General features: G+C 40.8%; 1 protein-coding gene across 1 annotated transcript in view; it reads right to left on the bottom strand.

Moving 5' to 3' along the window:
* Window positions 1-1,064: 1,064 nt before the first annotated feature.
* Window positions 1,065-23,260, bottom strand: part of EDIL3 (EGF like repeats and discoidin domains 3) — a 235,883-nt gene continuing 213,687 nt past the window's right edge. The window contains exons 10-11 of the mRNA XM_081881217.1: window positions 18,555-18,710; window positions 1,065-8,900 (exon numbers count right to left, since the gene is read on the bottom strand). Coding sequence (XP_081737343.1) covers window positions 8,751-8,900; window positions 18,555-18,710 — 306 coding nt within the window. The 3' untranslated portion in view covers window positions 1,065-8,750. The remainder of the gene's footprint in view (window positions 8,901-18,554; window positions 18,711-23,260) is intronic.

Here is a 23,260-nt window from a genome sequence, read left to right as displayed (position 1 = left end):
AGGAGGCTTGACCCATATTTGTCCTCTGCTACTAGTGTAAAAGAACTGATCATCAGCCTAACCCAGAGGAGTAACACATAATCTACAAAGGAGAGATGTAATTTGCTTTATATATGCTTTTATTAGCCACTTGCTGCTAAATGTATTGTCCTTCTGTGCTTACATAAACAGTAAAATTTGTGAACTCTTGACCTGGTGTGGCTTGCTGTTCTCTCTGTTCAGCTGGAATCTGAATGGAGCAATGACCACTGTAATTTGCTTAAGGGTGGGAATACAATAGTGGGCAGACAAATGCTCCAGCTTTTCAGAAAGCCAGCAGAAACGGCCGCCCTGCAGATAAGCAGGAACAGGATTCCATGATGGAACAGAAAGACAGAACCAGAGAAAATACAGCAGCAGAGAGAATGTAATACACAATATAGAGAACTGGACAGGAAGCGGAGCCTGAGCTCAAAGGGGGATTCACTGTTTATCACTACGAGGGGAGCTCTGAGCTTATATCTCCAGGTAGTCTCCAAAGATTTAACTAAGGACAGGGCCACACAAGGAGGTTAAGTTATATAGAGGCAGTGGAAGTGGAAAAAGACAAGAGTAATGCAAGTCCTTGAGAAGGCATAGAAATGTGGCCTCCACAGAGTGTGTGCACAGTTGTTGATAAGAAGCCTGCAATTTCCCAGAAGGTCTCTTTTAGATTCCTAGTTATCAATCAAACTACACTATGGCTCACTAGTCTGTGACAAGGTAGCAATTCTCTCAAGTATTGAAGCTCGGGACAGGAACCAAACCAAGAGGATAAGCACATCCATCCATTCAAAATGATTCAGGGCTATTCTATGCAAGAAACAACGTGTGTGCCTGGATTCACTGCCAATGTGTGGAAATGAAAATTATATGAATTCTTATTTTCTCATGCTGATATGCACTTGCAGGCTGCATTGTGGAGTGATTTCCAAAGGACTATAATAGCAACAATGTAGATACCCTTTTTCACACTTATCTAGTGAACAACCCACTTTCTCCTCTCAGATGATGAAAGAAGGTACCATTCAAATCACTTCAAGGACTTTCCAATTTTTCAAAAGTTTTATTGTTAAGTTTGAAGACTAGACGAGGTCATACTGTTTTAACATCATTCTACATAATTTAAATATATACAAAAACATTGGAACTTTACACAGGTCGCCAAGGTTGCAAAAGTCATTGTGTCTGAGATACTTCTGTACTTACTGACACATCTGAAGCCAGCTTTGAATATTATATTTCATATGTTGTTGTATAGCACAGATACACTCATTAGTATCCTTAGTCTTCAAAACTCACACAAATTTGTATCTGTTCATTCTGAAAGAGAAAGTCAACCTAAAAATCAGAACCAGGGGTGAGTGGGTTTTTTGTTTTGTTTATGTGAGAAGCCCTTAATAGAACATAGATTATCCTAAGCCTTGTGCATTATGTTTTACTTTCCAGGCTATAAAAGTAGTAAATTAGGGAGCTATAGAAATGGGAAATCTGCCTAGAAATGACTAACAACTCTGGGGTAAACACAGATGATTTTTTTTTCACTCCTTCAGTTTTGCTGTTAGAATTAATACAAAAGTTAAGGACTGTTTCGTAATGTTTTCTCAAGAAGTTTAAAGGCTACACATCTCAAACTATTTAATTCAATAGAGATCACTCAAGCTGAGGGTTGCAGCTTTAAATAAACCAACATGCTGATCCTAAATACATTGTAGTAAATCTCAAAGCGCCTACTTCTGGAAATGTTCCATTAGTTTCAACATAACTATTTCAGACTAAGAAAACTGAAAATTTCTCCTTAACTGGATGTTCACTCAAACCTCATCATGTATGCATTGCAAGTAGTCTCAGGCTTGCACATACACATCCAACTCATAGAATGTTTTCTATAGCCCTTTTAGACATCCAGTGAACATACAGAGGGGGAGAATCACTATCACACAAGCTGTCCCAACTTCTACACATTTATCCAAAGGTCTGAGTACATATACATATTTGATGAATGTATGCTCCCTTCACATGACTGAGCTCTGCAAAAAGCAGGGTCCCCTATTGCATGTATTGAGCCTGTGAATGTATCATTATATGCATTTGTGTTCAGACTTTGGGATGAACACCTAGACTCTAGGGCATAGAGATCAGGAGAAGACAGCAAGACAGCAAATGTGACCTTGTTCCCTTCCATGGATTACTGAATGTCTGAAAAGGCCTATGAGCCACATGCGTTCATATAAAATACTCATACAAAAGGGTGTACGGATCACATGAACAAAGCAAACTCAGGCTCATGTTCACATTCAAATGAGGGGAGAATGTGGGCCCATGACTTGCTTCTGAGTTCATGACTTGCGAAGAGCACACATGTTAGGGCAATTTGTGAACCTGCCCCATTTATTTTTCAATCAAAACATACAATTATGATCCACAAATCGCTTGGCCTGGAGCACTTCCTCCTGAGTTTAAAACCTAGGCAATTTGTAGATCACAACGACATCCAACATATGTACAATTGTGTGGTGTTGTTCCATTTTTATTAATAAGATGTAATACCTAGACTCAGGGCAAACCAAAACATGTATGTATACCACACTGTGCTTTAGTACACAATTAACCAACAGCTGGTGACTCACAGCCGAATGTGTGAACTCCCTGCATTGAAAAGTGTTGTGGTCGAGGTGCACAGGTAATCTGAAAATGCTGTCTGAGGTGCTTGATCAGTGATGGCTTTCACACATGCCAGTCACTGAGTGACCATGAATATGTACGTGTGAGCTCATTCTTACTACAGAACACACTATACACATTGTGCACAATGACAAACAGAACAAAAAGTGTTCTATATGGGACACATTTAGAGGTCAACTGTTACCTTTAATCCAAAAGACACAATCCACTGGGAAGTTCTTCCTTTGCAAGAGGGCAAAACTAGACCTGCATATATTTTTTGTTATGTAAACAGGAGCTGTGGAGAAGCCAGAGCAGCTTTAGGGCAATGAGGTGCATGTGAAGAGGGGAGTTTAACTCTTTTTCTCCTGCCATGGTTTAGAAAAAAACCATCGGAGCTGCCATTTGCATTCCAAGGAAAGGTCCTATTGCATTCCAAGGGAAGGTCCTATTGATTTCCCTTGAAATACAAATAGCAGCTTTTGAGAGGTGATTCTCATTCAGGACTGTGGAAAAGAGAGGAAGATTTCAACATAGGCTTCAATCAAGCTTCCAGAAAAATGCAACCATTGTATCCGCTTGGTTAATGTGATGTCCAGCAGTGGCGGCTGGTGGGGTAAATGGCAGGCCAACAGTAGGTGGACCAGGTGGTGCTACAGCCAATGACAAGCAGAGTCAACTAATTCTAGTTTTGTCCCCATCCTCTTCCCTGTTGAGTTATATGAAGACATACACAAATTGAAAAAACAGGAGTTCATGCCAGCATACAAAGGCACAATATATGGAAAATGCTCTGCCACTCTCAAGAATACCCTTGCATCGGAGATAATGAAAATATATTATTAATTCTAATGTTGTACTTATTTTGATGGTTCTGCAGTACCGCCTGCATGTACTGTGTGCCCTGTAATAGTGGGTACATTGTGACAAATGCATTCATTGTACTTTGCTTGCCATATATTTTGTCTTTGTATGCTGGCCTGAACCCCTTTTTTCCAATTTGTGTATGCTCCTCTACAGCGGGTTCCTTTTGTGCAAGTTATATGAAGGCAACACTGAGAGCAGGAGGAGGAATCTGACAGGCAATGGTACCCTCTGGGCTGGTAATAGGAAGGCAGGCAGGTGGGGGATGGCTGAAGGCAAAGTGAGGCTGGTGGGGGAGTGCGCCATTTGCCCAAATGGAATAGCTTCTGTTATTTTGGCCATGGCATGAAATACAGGGTCAGATTGTTATGCAGGCCCCATTCATTCCAGTGAGAAGAATTTCTCAGTAAATTGTGTCCATAGTTACTGAATAGATGTCAAAGGCATTTTTTTTTAGTTTAATAATGTTGTGACAGGTGCAAAATGTGGCAAAATGCCTCAAGGTGTATCTTGAAAAAGAAAGAAAGGAAAGCTTTCAGGCTCCTCTGAATAACATTGTAAAGGCCGACAGAACCGAGCAGCAGAAGGAAAAAATGCAACCCTTTCAAATAGAAGACTGAGTGACCACATTTTCAATAAGATGCTCTTTTTCGAACTATAAACTATATTACATATAAGTTAATTGCAAATCCAAGAAATATTCATTTAAATGCATTTTCTTTTTTAAAAAAGGAAAAAAATACTAATAAACACAGAAACATTTTATCAGAACATTCTGACTAGCAGCTCAAAGTGCTCCATTGGTGACAGCTATAGTCACTGACATGGTGTTAGCAGTAGCTGGAGTTCAAGATGGAGCCCAAACGTTACAGACCTGACGTGTCTTATTTGCAGGAACCACCTCTTATTCAGGGAAGCTGCATCCCCAAAGCATTTCTTTCAGTAATATATTCTGCAGAGGACCAATTGCTGACCATTACCCCGAGCCATCAAAGGTGGCCTGCATTCTTTGGGGCTTTCATGTGCAAAAGGGCACTGTGTATGCAGTTTCCCTTGCTTGACAGTCATTCCGTAAGAAGTGCCATATAGATGCAGCACCAATCACCTGTTTAATCCCCCATCTTTCACACACCCCCAGTATGACACTGCCACTACTCTTTCTGGGTGGACCACAGGTAGACCTTGGGATTGGTACCAGTGTTTACTGTGGTGGTGCCAGGCCTCATATTATTAGGCATGCTATTCATTGAACCAGCTAAGGACTGCAAGTGCAAAATTTGGCCCCATCAAATAGATGTATAAAAATGAGGCCCCATTGAAGTCTCGACCCACTAAAATGTCAGACAACCCACAGTTCTTTTCTCCAGCATAGGCCAATACAATTAAGAAAAACTACTCTGGAGTAAGTAGGCTGTGAATCACAGGATCTTCATAAGAGCTTAAAAGTGCAGGATTTGGGCCATATGTAGTTAAATGCCATTTCAGTTACCATCCTTATTCTTTTAGCCATTTGCATCTTAAAGCACAGTTATGATTGACTTTCTCTTTAAAATTATTCACTACAATTGAAGACCACTCCATAGATAACATTGTTAAGAAATGTTAACACAGTTACAGACAAGACAGTAACAGTCTAGTGGCTTTTGTAATGCAGCACAAATCCAACTAAAAAACAAAGAAACTCCATAAACTTAACAGTGTTGCACAGGACCTTAACATTTCTTACACATAACTTGCTTTACCTTGATCAGATTCTCAAACTAAGGATCTCAGAATAGCCATGTCTAAGCCTTACAAAAAAAAAAAGTGAACAAATACACCTTAAGAATTAGGTGCTCTTTATCGACAGATCTCATTATTCTACTAGTTCGATGTTTTTGAGAGGCGCTTTCAAGATAGCATCCCCTGATCATTAAAGGTTTTTGTTTTTAAGCAAAGCAGATGTAATGACCATGTCCAAATGTCATGCTAAATCATTGTTTAGTGTGATGTGCACAAACAGGAATAAGCTGCAGTGAGCTTTGGGTTTTCACCCTCTCCCCTATCCTATCCTCTTTCCATGTGGTCAGAAGGAGGAATTTTGAAGCTTTCACTTCTACTTGTGATTAACCACAGCTTGCTGTAACATCTAGACCTGAGGGTATGTCTTAAAATTAGCCATAGTTAATGTTAAAACAGGTTTGTTGCTCTAGATGACATGGCAAACCATGATTACGCAAAAGTGGATGTGAGAACTTCTAAACTCTTCCCCTCGGGATGAAGAGAGGAGAGAAGAGGGGAGGAACATGTGAGTTCACGTTGCACAGTATTATGTGATGTGCCAACGTGGCCATTATCTCCTGTTGCAGAGTAGGAGTTTATGTGAAGGTTGTGATGACCCTTAAAAAATATATCAGACTTTTAAATCTTTTTCTTTTCTTTTTAAACAAGCGTATCGATTCCTTACTGTAAAATTATAGGATGACTAAGTATTTATAAAGGTCATAGAGCCCATCTTTATATCTCCATTTTTTTCCCTTTTAATGATAATGGAATTTCATAAAAAAATACTTAGCATGATGTGTTAATGAGACACAACCAAGAAAAAAAATCTACCACAGTATGTTATGAAATTAAAAATGAAAATGAGCACAACTAGAAGGTTTTAAGTAATAAGAAGACACTCAAGAATTATAAAAGAAATGGACAGAATACTAATACCTTATTAAAATAAAAGTGCTTTGCAATATTTGTTAGGACTACCATTTACCAGGAACTCCTTCTGCACAACGAAGGAGTTTTATACAAGATAAATTCCATCTATTAAATCCTGGCTGTGTTTTCATACACATTTGTCACAGCTTGGGTTGCATTGACCCAGATGGTGGTTGGGCAGAGTCAGAAATGGAGAGCCATTTGCACAGTGCTCTGCCAGCACCTTTGTGTACTAATTCCAATGGCAACAGCATCTCATATCTTGCTTGGCCAGGGATTGGCATGGGCTACTGTTTCTCTGGGAATACTGCATACATGGCTTTCTAGCATTGACTGATGTGCGGCTGCATCCTAGGTCCATTCAAATGAAGCTACAGCCATCTTGACAATTTCAAATGGAAGATCTTAGTCACAGAGGTCAATGCGCAAGAGAACTGGATTTATGGCTAATTCAGGTTATCAACTGAAGAGGGTGTTATTAGGTAATAGGCTAATCACTAACGATGAGTAATAAGGTCACCTCTTGAGATATTTGCTTCCTCTGAAGGGATCTGTTCTGATGTATAAGCAAGACCCATTAGCGATAGTTGACCTGTGATAAACAGTTCACACGACAGCTATGATGCAGCAGCTGCGGTTGCCACATGACCCCATGGAGTTACTTGGGAAAACACTTCAGAAACCATTTTACCCCATTCAGTAATCCCAGCTCTTCCTTCAATAGTGATAGCAAGCTCTACCAGCACTGAGGCTGCAAATGATAAGAAAACTGAATGCCTGAAGTAGGAATACTGTGGTGTTTGACTGACTCCTGTATGTGGCTTATCTTTCTGAATGCATGCACACTGCTTGATCCATCAGGGCAGTATGTACTCCATTCTCTGTTATCAGGGCACTGCATGATCCACATTTTAAAAAAATAATTAAAATTCTACAATCCAACTTCTATACCCTTTCCAGTCACAGGGAGGCGATGGAACTATGGTGGGCACTGAAATCCCAACCTCTGGAGATTACAGCAGCTGCTGGCAAGATACTTTCAATCATATTTTTTGCAGTCTTAAGAGCTATAAACTTTCTCATTTTGAAATGAAGGCTGCTATTCCCAGAAAGTTGAATTCATCACCCAATAATGAGTTCTTTGCTCTCCCTCCAATTTCTTTCCTGAAGGCTCATAGCATACACTCAGCCCTGCTTATTATCGCTGATGATTGGCACCAGCCCCGTATCTGAATCCAATTCCCCCACTTCCTTCCTCTCTCTGTTTTTGCAACACTGCCACTTGTGTATCCTACAAGACTTGTCTTCTCCAGTCAGAGGGCCTGAAGAATCCTTGCAGAGCTGATGGTTAAAATAATGTTAAGATATATGACCACTCAGCCTCAGGTTTCATCCTTCCACCCATATTTCTGAAGCTTGGGGACAGTGCTGTAGTTGAGTTGCTCCTCAGAACGAGGATACACAGTCCATATGTTTCGGCATGCACCTCTAGATCTCACAATGACCCTTGCCCATTGAGTCATAGGAAGCATCTCAGAGAAGTCATCTCCTAGGCAGCTCCATGAGGCAACTACCATGTATGAAAATGCAGGATCAAATGAATGCCCGCTTTGTAGCATTCATGTGTGCCTCCCTCCCGGCTACAGTTACTTAAGCTTTGAATTTGGTCCATGATCTTTCATCTCAGCATCCCTTAGAAAGAAAATGCAAGCTGAATTCACTGACAAAATCATTAAATTCATAATATACTGATAGCAGATTTTGTTCCATAAAATTCAGGTTGGCTCATTGAAAAGAAACAGAAGCAGTTAATGTGATCAAACATAAAAGACAGTGACGATTCCCACAGTGTGCTAAATGGGAAGCAAAACATGTGGAAATGAAACCCTAGGGTGGGTGGACTCGGCTGTTTGTAAAGGAAATTACAAAAGGTAGTTTGACACCAGGAGGACTGCAGACCACAGAGATCACTTCCAAAAAAAGTGTCATTAATCTTGACAATGCTTGATAGGCACAAGGGAAACAATCAAATGCAGTCATCCCCGAGAAAAACTTATTGCTAAAGCTGCAGTATCACTTTTTGCAAGTGAGATGACCATGTGGGTTTGGAAACAATGAATCAGCCTGTTCCTTCTCAAGTCACAAGTGAACTCTGTCACACCACTTTCATCTTCCTTGTAAAAAGGATGCTGCTTCTTACTCCTAACGATATTTCAGCCAGCATGAAATAACTCAGAAAAAAAAAACCTTAAAAGGTAAATTCCACATCAAAACAGAGTAATAACTGGAACTAAGATTTAAAAGAACCCAAAGAAAACCCCCAACTCAGATTTGGACCATTTTAAGGGCAGGCTTAGACCTCCTTACAAAAGACAGTTAGCGGCCTACCAGAAAGTGAGCACTTGTTCATGAAAAACCCATTCAACTTCCTACAGGTTTTGCACAGTTTCTTCTATGGAGATATTTTTTTTAGGAATATCAAGAGTTGTGCGGAAAAGTGAAGATCCTCGTCAGTCCTCCTCTGTACAGCCCAAGAGCTCTGACCGTAAAGTGATCCTGCCGTACCATGACCAAGGGAGGATCCTTATGTGCCGTGCATAGATTGGGGGGTCAATGACGTTCTTTCTGTGGGTGTCGTTATCAAAGTTGCCCTGGAAAACCTGAAAAGTGACCAAGAAGAACCAGTGATAGCAAAATAATACAAAAGAAACCAGGCAGAGTGGGGAGATAGAGGCAAGAGAGCACCGAGAAAAACAGCAAAGATAGACAGATATGTGCTGCCATCAGAAAGTCAGGTTGCCTGACTCAGGAATGAATTATGTTTTATATATGGATATTACTAGGAATGCTTGGTGTTCCAGAAAAAAACCTCACCAATGGCTACAATTCCTAAATCCAGTTCCTCGTGAGTAAGCCCTTTTGAACTTAGGACTCAACTATATTCATAAAGATAAAGCGCTTTATATGCATTATAACTGTGGCACCAGATGTTGCTATGGAGTCCCGTCTTTTGCCAACGGGATTTCCCTGTAAGAAGTTTACAATGCATTTAACTGAATCGTTGGTTGTTGTTTTTTATGTGTCTAAATTCAGCCTTAGGGTGGCTTCCTTCTCTGTAAACAGGCTTTAGGATCAAACTACAATATGATCCATCATTACCCAATACAGGGTTTCCAAAATGTCAGAGCTCATGAACCCCTTGATGAGTTTATAAAGGTACTGACCCAAAACCAAATTATTAGGAATGTAAATGAAATAAAGTCAAGAATATCGACCTATAATCAGGATTTGTTAATCATCAATCACCATTACTAGAAGTCATAACAGGTAAAAAAACCAGTAAAACCAAAGGAAAATAACACCATACCACTCTGCACATGCCCATGCCCTTTATTTCTGAAGCTCATAGCTCCCAATTAAATTTTCTTCCATGATACCCTATTAACTTCTTTTTCCACTCTAAGACCTTTCTGACCTCTTTCAACCCCTAGGACTTTATTCATCCCCTGCACAATCCCATCAACCCAGGGGATCAATACTGACCACTCTGGGAGACCCTGACCTAAAAATGATGCCATTAATTTCATTGATAGCAGTGGCTTTCCAACCATATTGGTCAAAACATTCACTAACAAGGTACAGGCTATTTAAAGGAGTGCACCATTGTGTTTTGCTCTTATGAGCTATCAAGCACTGCTCCTGTTAAGGGTATTGTTGAAACTAACATAATCATTTAGTCTAGTAATACCAGGGTTGGGGAGGATGAGAAGAAGTGAGAGGTGAGAGGGAAAGCAAGACACACACCTAGAAAATACTTCAATTGTACAATGTGCACCTCCCTGCTGCAAAAAGCATTACTATTGATGGCATTAAAATATCTAAACAAAACAAATTCCTTCCAGTAGCACCTTAAAGACCAACTAAGTCAGTTCTTGGTATGAGCTTTCGTGTGCATGCACACTTCTTCAGAAGAAGTGTGCATGCACACGAAAGCTCATACCAAGAACTGACTTAGTTGGTCTTTAAGGTGCTACTGGAAGGAATTTGTTTTGTTTTGACTATGGCAGACCAACACGGCTACCTATCTGTAATTAAAATATCTGTTATTGATATGTTTGTGTACCATTTGGCAGACCAGAAAATACGGAGAAAATTCATTAAAGCACTTTTAAAATGCCAAGATTATTTGGAATGCAGGATTTTTTTTAAAAAAAATCTCACACATGCAGCTTGGAGATACATCATTTTTGGATTTGGATTTGATATCCCGCCTTTCACTCCCTTTAAGGAGTCTCAAAGCGGCTAACATTCTCCTTTCCCTTCCTCCCCCACAACAAACACTCTGTGAGGTGAGCGAGGCTGAGAGACTTCAAGGAAGTGTGACTGGCCCAAGGTCACCCAGCAGCTGCATGTGGAGGAGCGGAGACGCGAACCCGGTTCCCCAGATTACAAGACTACCGCTCTCAACCACTACACCACACTGGCTCTGACTGGCAATGACTAAAATGCCACCTGTACCAAGCAAACTGTCAGCTACCAAGGTAACAGTTCCGAGTAAGCCTGCCTAAATGCAGAAGTTAAAATGATGTGCAAGGCATATTTGTTTTAGGATTCATTTCCTTGGGGTAAGTGTTTGTTTGATGCTTGCCAGATGCATGTTTATTTTATAGTGCATGTAGAGCAGTGTTGTGGCACCATAAGGCCATTTTGGCCAAGCCACACCCAGCCTGCCCTACACTTGATGTCATATATGATATCAGGTGTGGGGAAGATCAAGGCAAGGCTTGGACAAAAGAAGCTTTGCAGGCATTACTGGCCACCTGATTGGCGGTGCCCGCAAAGCCACTTTCCAGCATTTTCCAAGAGCCAACCAACAGGTGATTGTTGGCGCTTGGGAAGCAACTAGGCTCAGGGGCTCAGGGATTCCCCAGTGTCAACAACGCCTTCCCCCCAGTTTGTGTCACCTACTGCTGGCAAGCAGTATTCTCTTAAGACTGAAATTGCAATGTGTTTGTCATCAGGAAAATGAAAGTGACTGTTGTAACACATCTATAGCAGGCTACAGCCCTGTGCTCCAGGCTGCCATGCCCTTGCATTGCAAAGCAGCACATTATAAGCTTTTACATAGCACCTTGTTACTCAGTTGCTTGATCTGGAAACAGCATGTAACAGCAGTGATTTTTTTATTTTACAGGGAAACAAATTAAGAGAACAAGGAGAGAGAGCTGGCTGCAAATCACCCCATAGGGCAACCATACCATCAGCCTGTTCAAAGTGGCAGGTACAAAGACTGCTTCTCATTCGACTTGAGTAAGAAAAAAATAATAGCAATAGTGAAATCTAAAGTATTGCATTGAATATAACAAAACACAGCTCTAACAGTATGGGGCACAAGAATGTAGGAAGAGCTCAGCTGGATCAAGCCAAAGGCTTATTCAGTCCAATATCCTGTTCTCACAGCAACCAACCAGATGGACCCGAGGAAAGCAGTGCTTGTCCCACTTTTGGGATCTCTACCATGTTGAGCTGTACAATTGGTGTAGCACCTCAGTGGTTCTAGTGTGTACATTTATGTTTTAATTCTATTTTTGTCTCTGTCATTTAAAGCTAAGGAGTATGCAGCAGCTAGGAAGAAGTGGGAGGGAGGGAAACAAAAAACTGTTTTTTTAAAAAACAACATTTTCTTTATAGACAGATTCTCCTCAATTGACAAGGAAATCCTGGGGAACTCAGTCTTTTTAATCCTCTTGCCATAAGATTTTTTTAAAAAACTGTTTTTGAACAATAGCTGTGGGATGCAATTAAGCTGTCTTCTTTGCAGTATTTACCAGGAATTCCAACAGAGCAGAGACCATTTTTTTCCTAGACAACATATGTGAAAAATCCTGCAAACACAACATTATTAATATCCTCAAGGTAAATAACTTCTCCTTAGCAACTGGCTAGTGCAAGCCTGAGCCATTGTTTTCCCCATCTTCAAGGTTGCATGGTAGACTAGAGAAAAAACAGTTTTTTCATCAGCCTACTTTGAAGTAAAGCAAAATTTGTAATTATTCTTTATATAGTAGTAAGGAATGGATAGATCAATCAATCTATTTTTGGTCTGTGTCAGTTTCACATGTGTTCATCCAGCCCATCATGTTTCCACATTAAAGTACAATTTCACCCTGAAAAATTATCTATGTGAATTAATATTTAAATATGCATAATTTTATACCAATGCACACATTTCTAAATTGTTCTTATCCCCAAATATGGATTCTGGTACATTTCTTGAACTGAGAACTGTTATCACAAAATCCAGGAAAGTATCTGAAGCATTATTCCATTCCAATATTGTCTTATTAGTCCAGGAAGTGCAAATTAGGTTGCTTCACTTAAAAGAGTAGCAACACACTCGGTGAGGCAGATTTGCAGAACTGCTCTCCTGACCTGGTATTTCTACTGCTTATGGATATACAGGTATTGTTATGCATGCTTTCTCCTAATGTGTACATTTGTTGGTTGAAAAGCTACTCTGCTAAATTCACAGAAGTGTTTATTTTGAAAGATAGCTATGCTTCTGTTTGCATAATGTTTTGGGAAGGGAGAATTAGGTGGGTTCCCACTGGATTGCAAACCAAACCAAATTTCTCATCCATTCCCTTCTTTCTACATGCAAAGAATGCAGAAAAGTGGAGCTACTCTTGTTTCCTGCACTTTGCAAGATACTGTAGAACAGGGTATTCTCACAAAGCACATCTGCTCCATGCATGCAACATCCCAAGTGCATGTGGGAAAGGATTTTGCAGATCATGGCATTCATTTCTAATTTTACATGGCAATTCCTTTCATATGACCCACAGTTATTCCTTTCCCCATAACAGACTCCACCAAGTATGGTATTCATTACTACGGCACTGAAAGTACAGTGATCTACTGACCTCTAGTTGAGGAAAACATGATTACCATTTAGTCCAGAGAGATTTCCCCCCCAAAATGTATTTTTCTCAACATGCTCCAATTTCAGTGATTTCCAGCTCAGTCCAAACACAGAGATGGTGTTCGTGCATATCTTTCAAACCATTTAAAATGAACCCAAAGAGAGAGAGAAAGAAAGAGAATGTATGGTATAGTTTTGCAGCTCTCCTGGGCTGCATCCCTAGAGAAACTTGGTGTCGATTTAAACTCAGATAACTGGCAGTTAAAGTGGCAAGCACCAGAAAGAAACAGCAGGAGCAACTGTTCTTTTTCATATCCTCTCCATTTGAAAGTTCTATGAGACCTGAGCCAAAACAGTCTTTTTACTTCTGTTGCTGCTTTCATTAATGTTAAAAAGAAAACTCTGATAAGTGTGTGTGTGTGTGTGTGTGTGTGTGTGTGTGCACGCGCGCACCTGCCCTTCCAGCTACCCTGATTGGCCTTGGATGAAAAGCAAAGAAATATACAGTATTAGATTTTCATGCCATTTGCTTAGTGCCTAATCAAACATGCAAATTTTGTCATGAATATCAAAAATATTGGTTCAACTACATAAGTGGCAGACATACACACACTGCTAGAAAGCTGCTTTTTCACACTTCAAAGCAATCCCAGAAACCTTTAACTACATACTAAGCATACAGTGGCTGTGTGTCCTATTGTCCAGAGGGCAGTCCTCTATTTGGAGAGGCCAACATTTGCAAGGGCTATCCAAGCCTGGTTTAAAGATGAAGTACTATCAGGAGAGAAAGAAGCAAAAGTGGCCCCACCTTTAGGTAGAGTGAGGTGGAATGAAAAAATACATGCTATTAAAAGGTCTTAGAGAACAAAAGGGGTCATAGCCTGGTGCTGAAAGGACAACAACATGGGCACCAGGTGAGCTTACATAGGAAGAGCATTCCAGAGCCACTACCAAAAAGGCCCCCTCTCTCTTGTCATAGCCAACCTCCAAGTTTCAGATTAAGAAAGCACTTGGAAAAGGGTCTCTGTAGATGGCCTTGCTGTACACAGGTAGATAAATACAAGAGGAGGGGCTCCATCAAGTACAGAGGACCCACACTGTGTAGGGCTTTATAAGTCTGAACCAGCATTTTGAATTGGACAGCGAAGGCAAAAAAGAACTGATGTAATCTGTTCATAATGCCTACTCTTACTTAAAATACTTTATTTATTTATTTTTTTTATTTATTTTTTTTTATTTTTTGGCTATTGATGCATTTTTATTAACACATTCATATAACTGTTATTTCCTTGTATTCTATCTCCTTGGAGAAAATGATGAGAAACAAATTCAATAAATAAAGTATTTTTTCAGCTGATAAAATACTTTATTTATTGAATTTGTTTCTCATCATTTTCTCCAAGGAGCTCATGGTTTGCATGGTTCACTCCTCATTATTTCATCCCCACAACAACCCTGTGAGGTAGGTTAAGATGAGAAGCAGCGACTGGTCCAAGGTCACCTAACGAGATTCATCACCAAGTGGGGATACCTTCCACCAGCTGAAGTTTCTGGATAGTATTTGAAAGCAGCACCATGTGCAATGCTTCACCAGCTATCCTGTAGAGGCCTGCATTTAGGAAACTGGCAATGTCCCCTCTTCTTCACAATGAAGCCTGCAAGGGGAAAGATGGCTGGGGAAAAGGAAGAGGTAGCTCTCTGCAGCTTCTTTCTGTGAGGTTTTGGACCTAAACCACTTGAGTTGGGTCTTGGGATTTTGGTCCCCACCTCTTGCAAGAGAGGAGAGGCTATGAAAGGCAGAAATACCAGTGTATGTTGCAAATGTGGTGAGAATGGAGCTTGCTCTAAAGTGAGCTTGCTATGTAGGGCTGTGAAGTTATGGTAGAACTTGTGGGCAGATTACTTCATACATGCCCTCTCTGTCCACAAAGCGGCTTACACAACATCAGGTGGGGCTGAACCTTGAAACTAGTTTGATGCCAGTTCATGAACATTGTGATACTAGAGTATTGGGGTGGAGTATTGTTTTTGTTTGTTACTGTAAGTCACCCTGTGATCCTCAGACAAAAAGCAGTATAGAAATTTAAGAAATAACAGAGTGGTAGCAAACAAGAGAGTAGGAAGAAGGTTAGTTGTGGATTCATGGATGAAGGGAAGGGAGGTGCTCTTCCTCAGGACAGATTAAAATCCAAACCAGAAAAAGGGGGTCACAATGCTTGCTTTGTTTCTAAGATGTGCATTACACATCACTGATGTGTGTATTCCAAGTCAAAGAACTAACTATGGATCAGGAAGAACCTAAAGATGTGCTCAAAGCCGTAAGAAGGATATATATTTTTGGATTCTAGAGTTTCTTATAAAGTTGCCTCCCAGCTGTCGGGCATCAGATTCCCTCTTCAAATGAATGTGTGTGCTTAGAATAACAATGAAGATGTATCTATCGAACTGTGAATGCAGAATGTTTTAAAGTAGACGTTTTCATTGTTCCCCAAGGTCTACCAATACTGCAATCAGCCATTCAGTTGAGGAAGAGGGAAAAATGAGCAGCAGTCCCTAGGAAAACCCTGTAAACTACAATTAATGATACAGCTGAGTGAGATTAACAGTGGAAATAAGTCAATTTATTTTCTGAGTAAACTTGGCATTTGGAAAATAAGCCCTTGCCTCCCTCCCAGACTCCCTGATCCCACAAAGCACCATCTTTACCAGACACTCCATCACCATGCTCCAAATATCTTATCTCTTGTGTGGGAGCAGTGGTGGTGCACAGGGAGAGTGATGAAATCTGACTCTGCCCTCCTTATCTGGTGTCCCAGCACACTTTGCAAAGTGCCAAACATGCATTTCAGCCCTTGAGATATGTAGTTCTGCTAAGGTCTGTTCCAGGGATGGAGTTCCCATGGCCCTTCAGATGTTGCTGGTCTACAATTCCCATCATTCCCATGCCAGCTTGTGCTGATGGGAGCTGGATTTTAATGGAATCTGGAGGGCCACAAGTTGTCCATCCCTAGGTTCTACTCCCCTTATTAGACACTGGAGATGGCAGGGAGGGGCTGACTTCTTTCTTTCCATGTGACAGGAAAGGTGGTTCAGGGACTGGGAATCTGGAAGGCAGGGAGGAAAACTGGGAATTTTCATTTGGCTTAGGCTTTAATTCAAACTAGATAACTCAGGGGCATGTAAAGCCACTATTATAGGCCTTCAAATCTTGTATCCATATATAGAAAGGTTATCTGCCATCTCTAACAACATGTTGTTGTTGTTGTTGTTGTTGTTGTTGTTGTTGTTGTTGTTGTTGTTGTTGTTGTTGTATTTATATGCCAACCATCTGACTGGGTTGTCCCGGCCACTCTGGGCGGCTACCAACAAAACATTAATCTTAACGATACCCCCACTACTTACATTGCAATGTTAACCTTTCTTCTAGCCCATGGCTAGAATGCTAAGTCTGAATCCATGCTCAAATGCCTGCTCAGGTGTGATGCTCAGCTGGCTACCTTGGACTAGCCTAACGTAGTTCACAGGATGCTAAGTAAAGAAAAAATTGTGAGGAGCATCTTGGAGAAAAGATGGGACACACATGAAATCAATTCATGGTAGGGAGTCATGCTATGGTCAATATTAGACTTGTGTTTGTATAGCTGGCCAGACTGTCTGAAATCCTGTAGGAATTCTCAGAAGATAATGGTAGATGAAAACTGTATTTGATTGCTGCTCACCATCATTGCAGGGGGTAGACTATTTGAAGGTCAATTCTACTACACAGCTTGCTCCAGCTGAGTGCTATCTGGGAAGAATGGCTAACTGGCAGTGCTGCTATAATACAAGACAGCGTCCATTGCTCGAGAAGGAAGAGAACTGCTTCCTCTTTAGAAAAACAGTTGCATACCAGGCTAGTTTGAATAGAATTCAAAAGTCTTCAGAGATGTTCATGAATACCAGTTTTCCGCCTATGAATTTTCATTGCTTATAACATATAAAAATAATATGGATTATAACAGAACTATTTTGTGATTGACTCAATTTGATATAGTTAAAAAGTTAACCTAATTACTCATACCCAACTTTGAGAAAAAATGTGTCTTTATTGAGACAGATGCATGCTGTCAGTTTCTACATCCACATTTTGCCCTAGATTTTACAGATCCACTCTGAAATTTGGGGTAGGACCAATTTTTTCTGTGCTCCAGTGACTGTTATTTTAGATTATGCATTTTTGTGTTTTTATATCGTAAACTGCCCTGTGATCTTCACATGAAGGGTGGTATGGAAATTTAATATAAATAAATAAATAGATTCTGGGAAAAGCTTTTTCCAGAAAGTTATTGCTTTCAGCTTGGTAGTGTCACTTAAATATCCTAGCATGATTCCAGTGGAATTGCGGGTCATGACATTTCTTATTAGATCTCAACCACATGTGCAAACAGACGACATTTTTATGATGGCATTTGCACTAGTAATTCCCCTCTGACTGATAAACTTCCTTCAATCTAGTCAGTACTGAACACCAATGAAGCAATATAGTGGTTATCAAGCTTATGTGACTTAGAAATGTGTACTCTCATCAGGCGATTTCTAACCCTGTGTTGGGATTTCTATTATATGTTTAGCTCAGATCTCCCACAGTTTTGAGAGCTAAGTGCATTTCCTTGCTGTTTGAAGTATAAATAGGCTAGGCAGGAACTATACAGTATGTCCTGAAGGCAGAGTATTGTATTGATTATTTTGCATATAATAAAAATGTAAGTGTGCCTTCACACAATAGTTCATGTGGCTACCAACAGAGGCTGCTAAAAACTACAGTATGATGACACAATCCTTTTCACTTGCTGCTGGGCCATCACAGCTGTGTTGGGAGGGTGATGAAGAGACAGAGACAGGCAGGGGGGTGGCCCAGGTGAATGAGTGTGTGGGCAGCAGCCCAGGGAAGTTGTGTAGGTGGGCAGGTGGCCCAAGTGTGGTGTGTGTGTGGTACCCACAACAGTTTCTCAAGTTTGCAAATGTGCCAAGGGGGCCCAGGAAGCCAGGTGACTCCTGCATATTTTATGAACCATTTAACCATGGATAAAAGTGAATTTAAAAATCAGAAAATGAAACGTTTTCCATTAAGTGCATTTGATGATATACATATAAAAATATATTCTCCATTTAACAGCTTTAAATTTGACACATTTCTGCAACTAAAACTGAAGTATCTATAAATGTTGGTGCATAACGACATCGATTCTTTCTGTTCACCTTGACTTTTAGCCATAGACCCTTTGGCATGAACATCCTATAAAGCAGACAGCAGACATTAACCTGCAGGCTACTAGCTCTGTGATTACCAGGGATGTAGCAGCTTTCTATAAAAAAAAATGCTTTCCAAATATCAATTGCCTCATTACCTCACCTTATCCTTTTTTTGCTTTTCATCCTGATATATGGTCCAGTGCTCTCCATTGTTGCTGTAGGCAAGTTTATAGGAGCCCACAAATTGTACATGACCAAAATCTTTGGCTCCTTGAGTAATTATGCCAGTCACCTTTGTAGGAACAAGAAGATCAATCTAAAAAACAAAAAAAACAAAAAAGTAAATACAAAATGGTAACGTTACAATGTTTTGCGTTCTCAAATTCATTTTCAAAAAAGGTTTAGAGTTTCTTTCTTGGCCAGGTCACAGAAGATCTAATACAAATGGGCAAAATAATACTGAAAGTAATGTGTGAAATTCATTGGCACGTTTGATATAGTAAATGAATGCAGTTTTTATTAGAATTATTATCAATCACATTGATTTGCACAAAACTTCCAACATTTAGTCACAGAATAAGGCACACTGAAATAAATAGCTTGGAATGAATTTGCCACCCCACCCAATGCTAAATCATTTTCCTAATCCTGGATGAGAACTTCCATGAACTTCAGATTGCTTTTCTGACTTATTTCCATAATGTCATTTTCAGCATTTTTGCCGTGCTTTCTGGTGCATAAATGTTTTACAATATTTATGTAATTCATTCCTACAAGATGAAGTATTATGCCCATCTGATTGCAGGGATTTGATTGCAAGGATTTAGTAAAGCAAAGCCACCTACAGACAGTGTTTCCCATTGTGGACTATAAATGTTTCTGAAGCAAATGTTCCTTGTGTGCACGTAGCTGGCAAGACACACACTGGCAGTCTTGTGAACAGCTAGCAGGGACTAAAGGCGCATTCCTATAAACAATATTCTCATGTAACTGCAATTTTCTCAATGATACTTGCATGGCCATAGTGACTGCTGAATTCATTGACCCATGGCTAGTCAGCTAGTCAGAAGGAGGCTTCCCTGCAGCTCAGTCACCTTGACCATGCAGAGGAGGATGGAGATGGAAGGGAAGAACTACCACGTGCATGCATGCGTTCTCCTCCTTGTTTTTTAAATTTAACCTGCATATATATATTTGCAGGAAAGGGAATCTGTTTGAAGAATGGCTGAAGCTTTAAAAGCTCCCCTTACAGTACATTTATATAGTGCACATCCATGCCCAAATACTACAGGACATTTCCATATATTTTCTCCACTACACTAAGGATGAGGTACTTTCTGTCACTTTGGTGCCAATTCATCAAAACACACACACACACACACACACACACACACACACACACACACAGCTGTTTTTTATTTATCAAAGCTCACTATCCTGAAATTTTGCAGGGAACCTACCTACCTACCTACCTACCTAGGGGCACCTCTACAATCTTTGTAATGCTCATAAAATTGGGCTACAAAACAATGGGAGGAGAGAAACAAGTCCTTAAAAAAAAAAACAACCCAGCTCCATAAATATGAAGGGATCCACTTACACAAAAATATCTTCCCCTACATTTGGCACTCTTCATTCGCTCAGGGGGGAAAGTTGTACTTATGTATTTCATCCAATTCTGCAAGTAATAAAAAGTTGTCACCTGTACTTTTTTAAACTTTGAAATTTAAAGCTGCCCAGTACAGGCCCCACCACACCTATTTGTCTACAATCTGGCAGGCCTCATCCTCTGGCAAAGCATAAAGAAATTATAGCCATTTCTTGATTTCCCTATTGTAGTTAATGGGGAGAAAAGTGTTGCCTCAGATTTCCTGAAGCTGAGCATCTGAACTAAGGTGAGCAGAAGTGATGCACCTGGTGGGCATAGCTGCAATGCTAGCTTCCCCAAAGTGGTGCCACTGACATGGCACTGTTGCCTTTGCAGGAGCAACTGACTGGTTCTGCTGGTGTGCCCGCAGAGCTCCATCCTCTTCCCTGCCTCCGTCCGGGCAAGTGGTAGTAGCACTGCTGTCAGAAAGCTGGAATTGCAGGTGAGCCACTTCTGAAAGTGGGAAAGGAAGCCCCAAACTAAAGTGACTCACTAATCCAAGTGCTAAAGCAGAGCTCGGAAGCAGTTTTATTTTGGTATCGCCAGTCTTATCAAGGAACTGGGGGTGGGTGGAGGGAGAGAGATGATTTCCTTCTTAGCATTCACTATGGCTTTAATGGGTTGCAGTTGACTTTCCTTTATCCATATGTCTCTCATCAGCAAATTAGCATTTTTATTAGCTGCTAAAATAATGATAAAATAATCATGGTGTTATTTCTGGGTGCTTGATTCCTTGGTAAATAATGCTAATAAAAATGGATTCTATGTTTAAGCTACTTTGCAATTATTTTAAGGTTTATAATTTTTTTTGCTTAGTTTGTTTTAGAGTTGCATCTGGAACATGCACTGAATTTTTTTGGAAGTGGGTGGTTGTTGTTGCTGCTGTAGATGGACTGATATGACAACTATACCTAGACTTTCCCCCCCATCAGTAGCAATATGAAAATAATGATGTTAGCTTAGGATGAACTTGGAGAATGAGGCTACAATCCTAACCATGTCAACCCAGATAAAGTGTTGCTAAGTTCAACAGGGATCATTAGGAAAGGAACTAAAAATAAAAACTGCTATCATAACACTGTTAACACAAATCTATGGTGCAACCACATTTGGAATATTGTATGCTGTGTACAGTATTGTGGAGTTTGCAAAGAGTCAGAAAAGTTGCTGGAAATTGCAGGTGGGCAGAGTGATGATGCACATATGTCTAGCTTGCAGGCTTCATACAGGCATCTGGCTGGCTGCTGTGAGAACAGGATGCTGAACTAGATGGGCTATTGGCCTGATTCACAGGCTCTTCATACATTCTTATAGATATTAAGCAGAGCTTCCTCCTAGGTAACTATGCCTAAGATTGCAGTTGTTAGGAACATGATGCAATCGAGTGCAGGGGGAGAGTCAGACTCGGAAATTGAGCTAAGTGAGAGAGAGGCAGAAGAAAGTGAGCTAGCAGAGACAAGAAAGGGTAGCTCGAAGCCCCTTCACAAAGAGTACACAAATAGCCCTCAAGAAGCAGGAGAGTTAGGAGGCAGTCAGAGAGTTGCTAGGCAACCAGCAGAGGAGCAGAGGACAGACAGTGTATCTAGTGGAAGTGGGGAGGGGGCAGGCCAGCCTCTCAGTCCCTGTGCTCGCAGACTAGACAAGGTCAGAGTGGAACGGAAGGGCAAGAGGGGAAGGGTGGGAATCTGGTATCCTCCCTGTTGTGAGCGGGGTGGAGTTTCAGACTGACCAACTCCCTTCAATGCAAGCAGGTGAGAAGCCGGGCTCTGGATGTGTTTTTGTAAATAAACATAACATGAAACTGCCAGAGAGTCATTAATTCTTATCGGGGCTTGCTTGCCTGCCTGAGATCATTACAGCAGTCATGCCATAGGACTGATAAGGGATATGAATCCAGGTCTCCCTAATCAAAATCCAGTATGCAAGCTGCTTTACCACACTTTACCAGCTCACTATCCTATGATTGTTAGTTGATCCTCATAAATTGGGTATTATCCTATGTACTGTTGTTCAATGTTTATTATTTTTACTATATAGATAAACATTAGACACTCCTTGAGGGTGTGGCTATGGGGCTCATAATGCTTTGCCTCTGCACTTCGAAATGTACACCACTGAGCACTTGCACAAACATTGCCCAAAGCACACAGGAAAAGGCATCTGCATTTTATAACAACAAGGAGATGAAAGCCACATAGGAAGGTGGACAGATAACACAGTTCCTGAACTGCTAAAGTGCTCACAAATAACTGTTCAGGTGCTCACAAGGTTAAATCTGCCCTTTGAGATATTTATACTAGGGTTAGGCTGGGAAGAGCCTGTTATTATATACAGAGGTGTTAGACACGCACACCCTTCACGCATGCACACAACAATAGCTTGTACAGAGGCAGCTTCATTCAGCCAATCTTATGCAGAATGACTTCTACCGTCTGTCAGCTAAGATTATTATGCACTGCTTAACCTACTTCCATAGCTACGTTTCTGTTGCTCTAAAGCAAGAGTGACAAAATCACATTAGAACCACAAACAAGCTTACAAGAAGCACTTGCCGAAATGGAAGAATTAGTTTATTTCCCTTAAGAAACATAATGGCCAACTGAGTTACGGAAAGTAGGCTGGCTGGGAAAAGGCAATTAAAGGTGGGTTGTTCATTTGCTGTGCCCACTGGCCTGTGCATGCTGTTGTTTAACACCTGATCAGTACATAATGATACCATGCCCAGCCATTATTTGATTTGATTTGATCGTGGATGAGGGTGCCAGTCTGGAGTGTATTATTGAGATCTGGGTGGGTGAGTTGGGAGGAGTTCATCTGACACAGTTATGTCAACCTGGATTATCAGCACTGCATCAGCACAGGCTGCATGGATCGGAGAGATGAGAGAGTTGCTGTGGTCCATAGAGCTTTCATTTCCATCACCAGGCTGGAATACACCAATGCACTCTATGTGGAGTTGTCTTAGGCAATCTTGGCCTCTACAGGCCTCCCATCCTTGGGCAGGTGGATCTGAAGTCCTCCAGATATTGCTGGAGCACAACTCCGATCATCCCTGCCCATTTGCCATGACAATGGTTTTGTGAGTCAAGGACCCGCAACCCGCTTAGAGATAAATAAGACACAAGGACACGTGTATTTTAGGTTAATGGGCTAAATAAGGCCACAACTTTATTGGTTACAGCATGTGAGTGGTATTGGCTTAGGCATTGGATCAAATC

This window comes from Podarcis erhardii, assembly GCF_964252035.2.
Source record: "Podarcis erhardii genome assembly, chromosome: 11".
Classification (NCBI taxonomy): Eukaryota; Metazoa; Chordata; class Lepidosauria; order Squamata; family Lacertidae; genus Podarcis; species Podarcis erhardii.
This window is presented reverse-complemented; position numbering and strand designations above follow the sequence as displayed.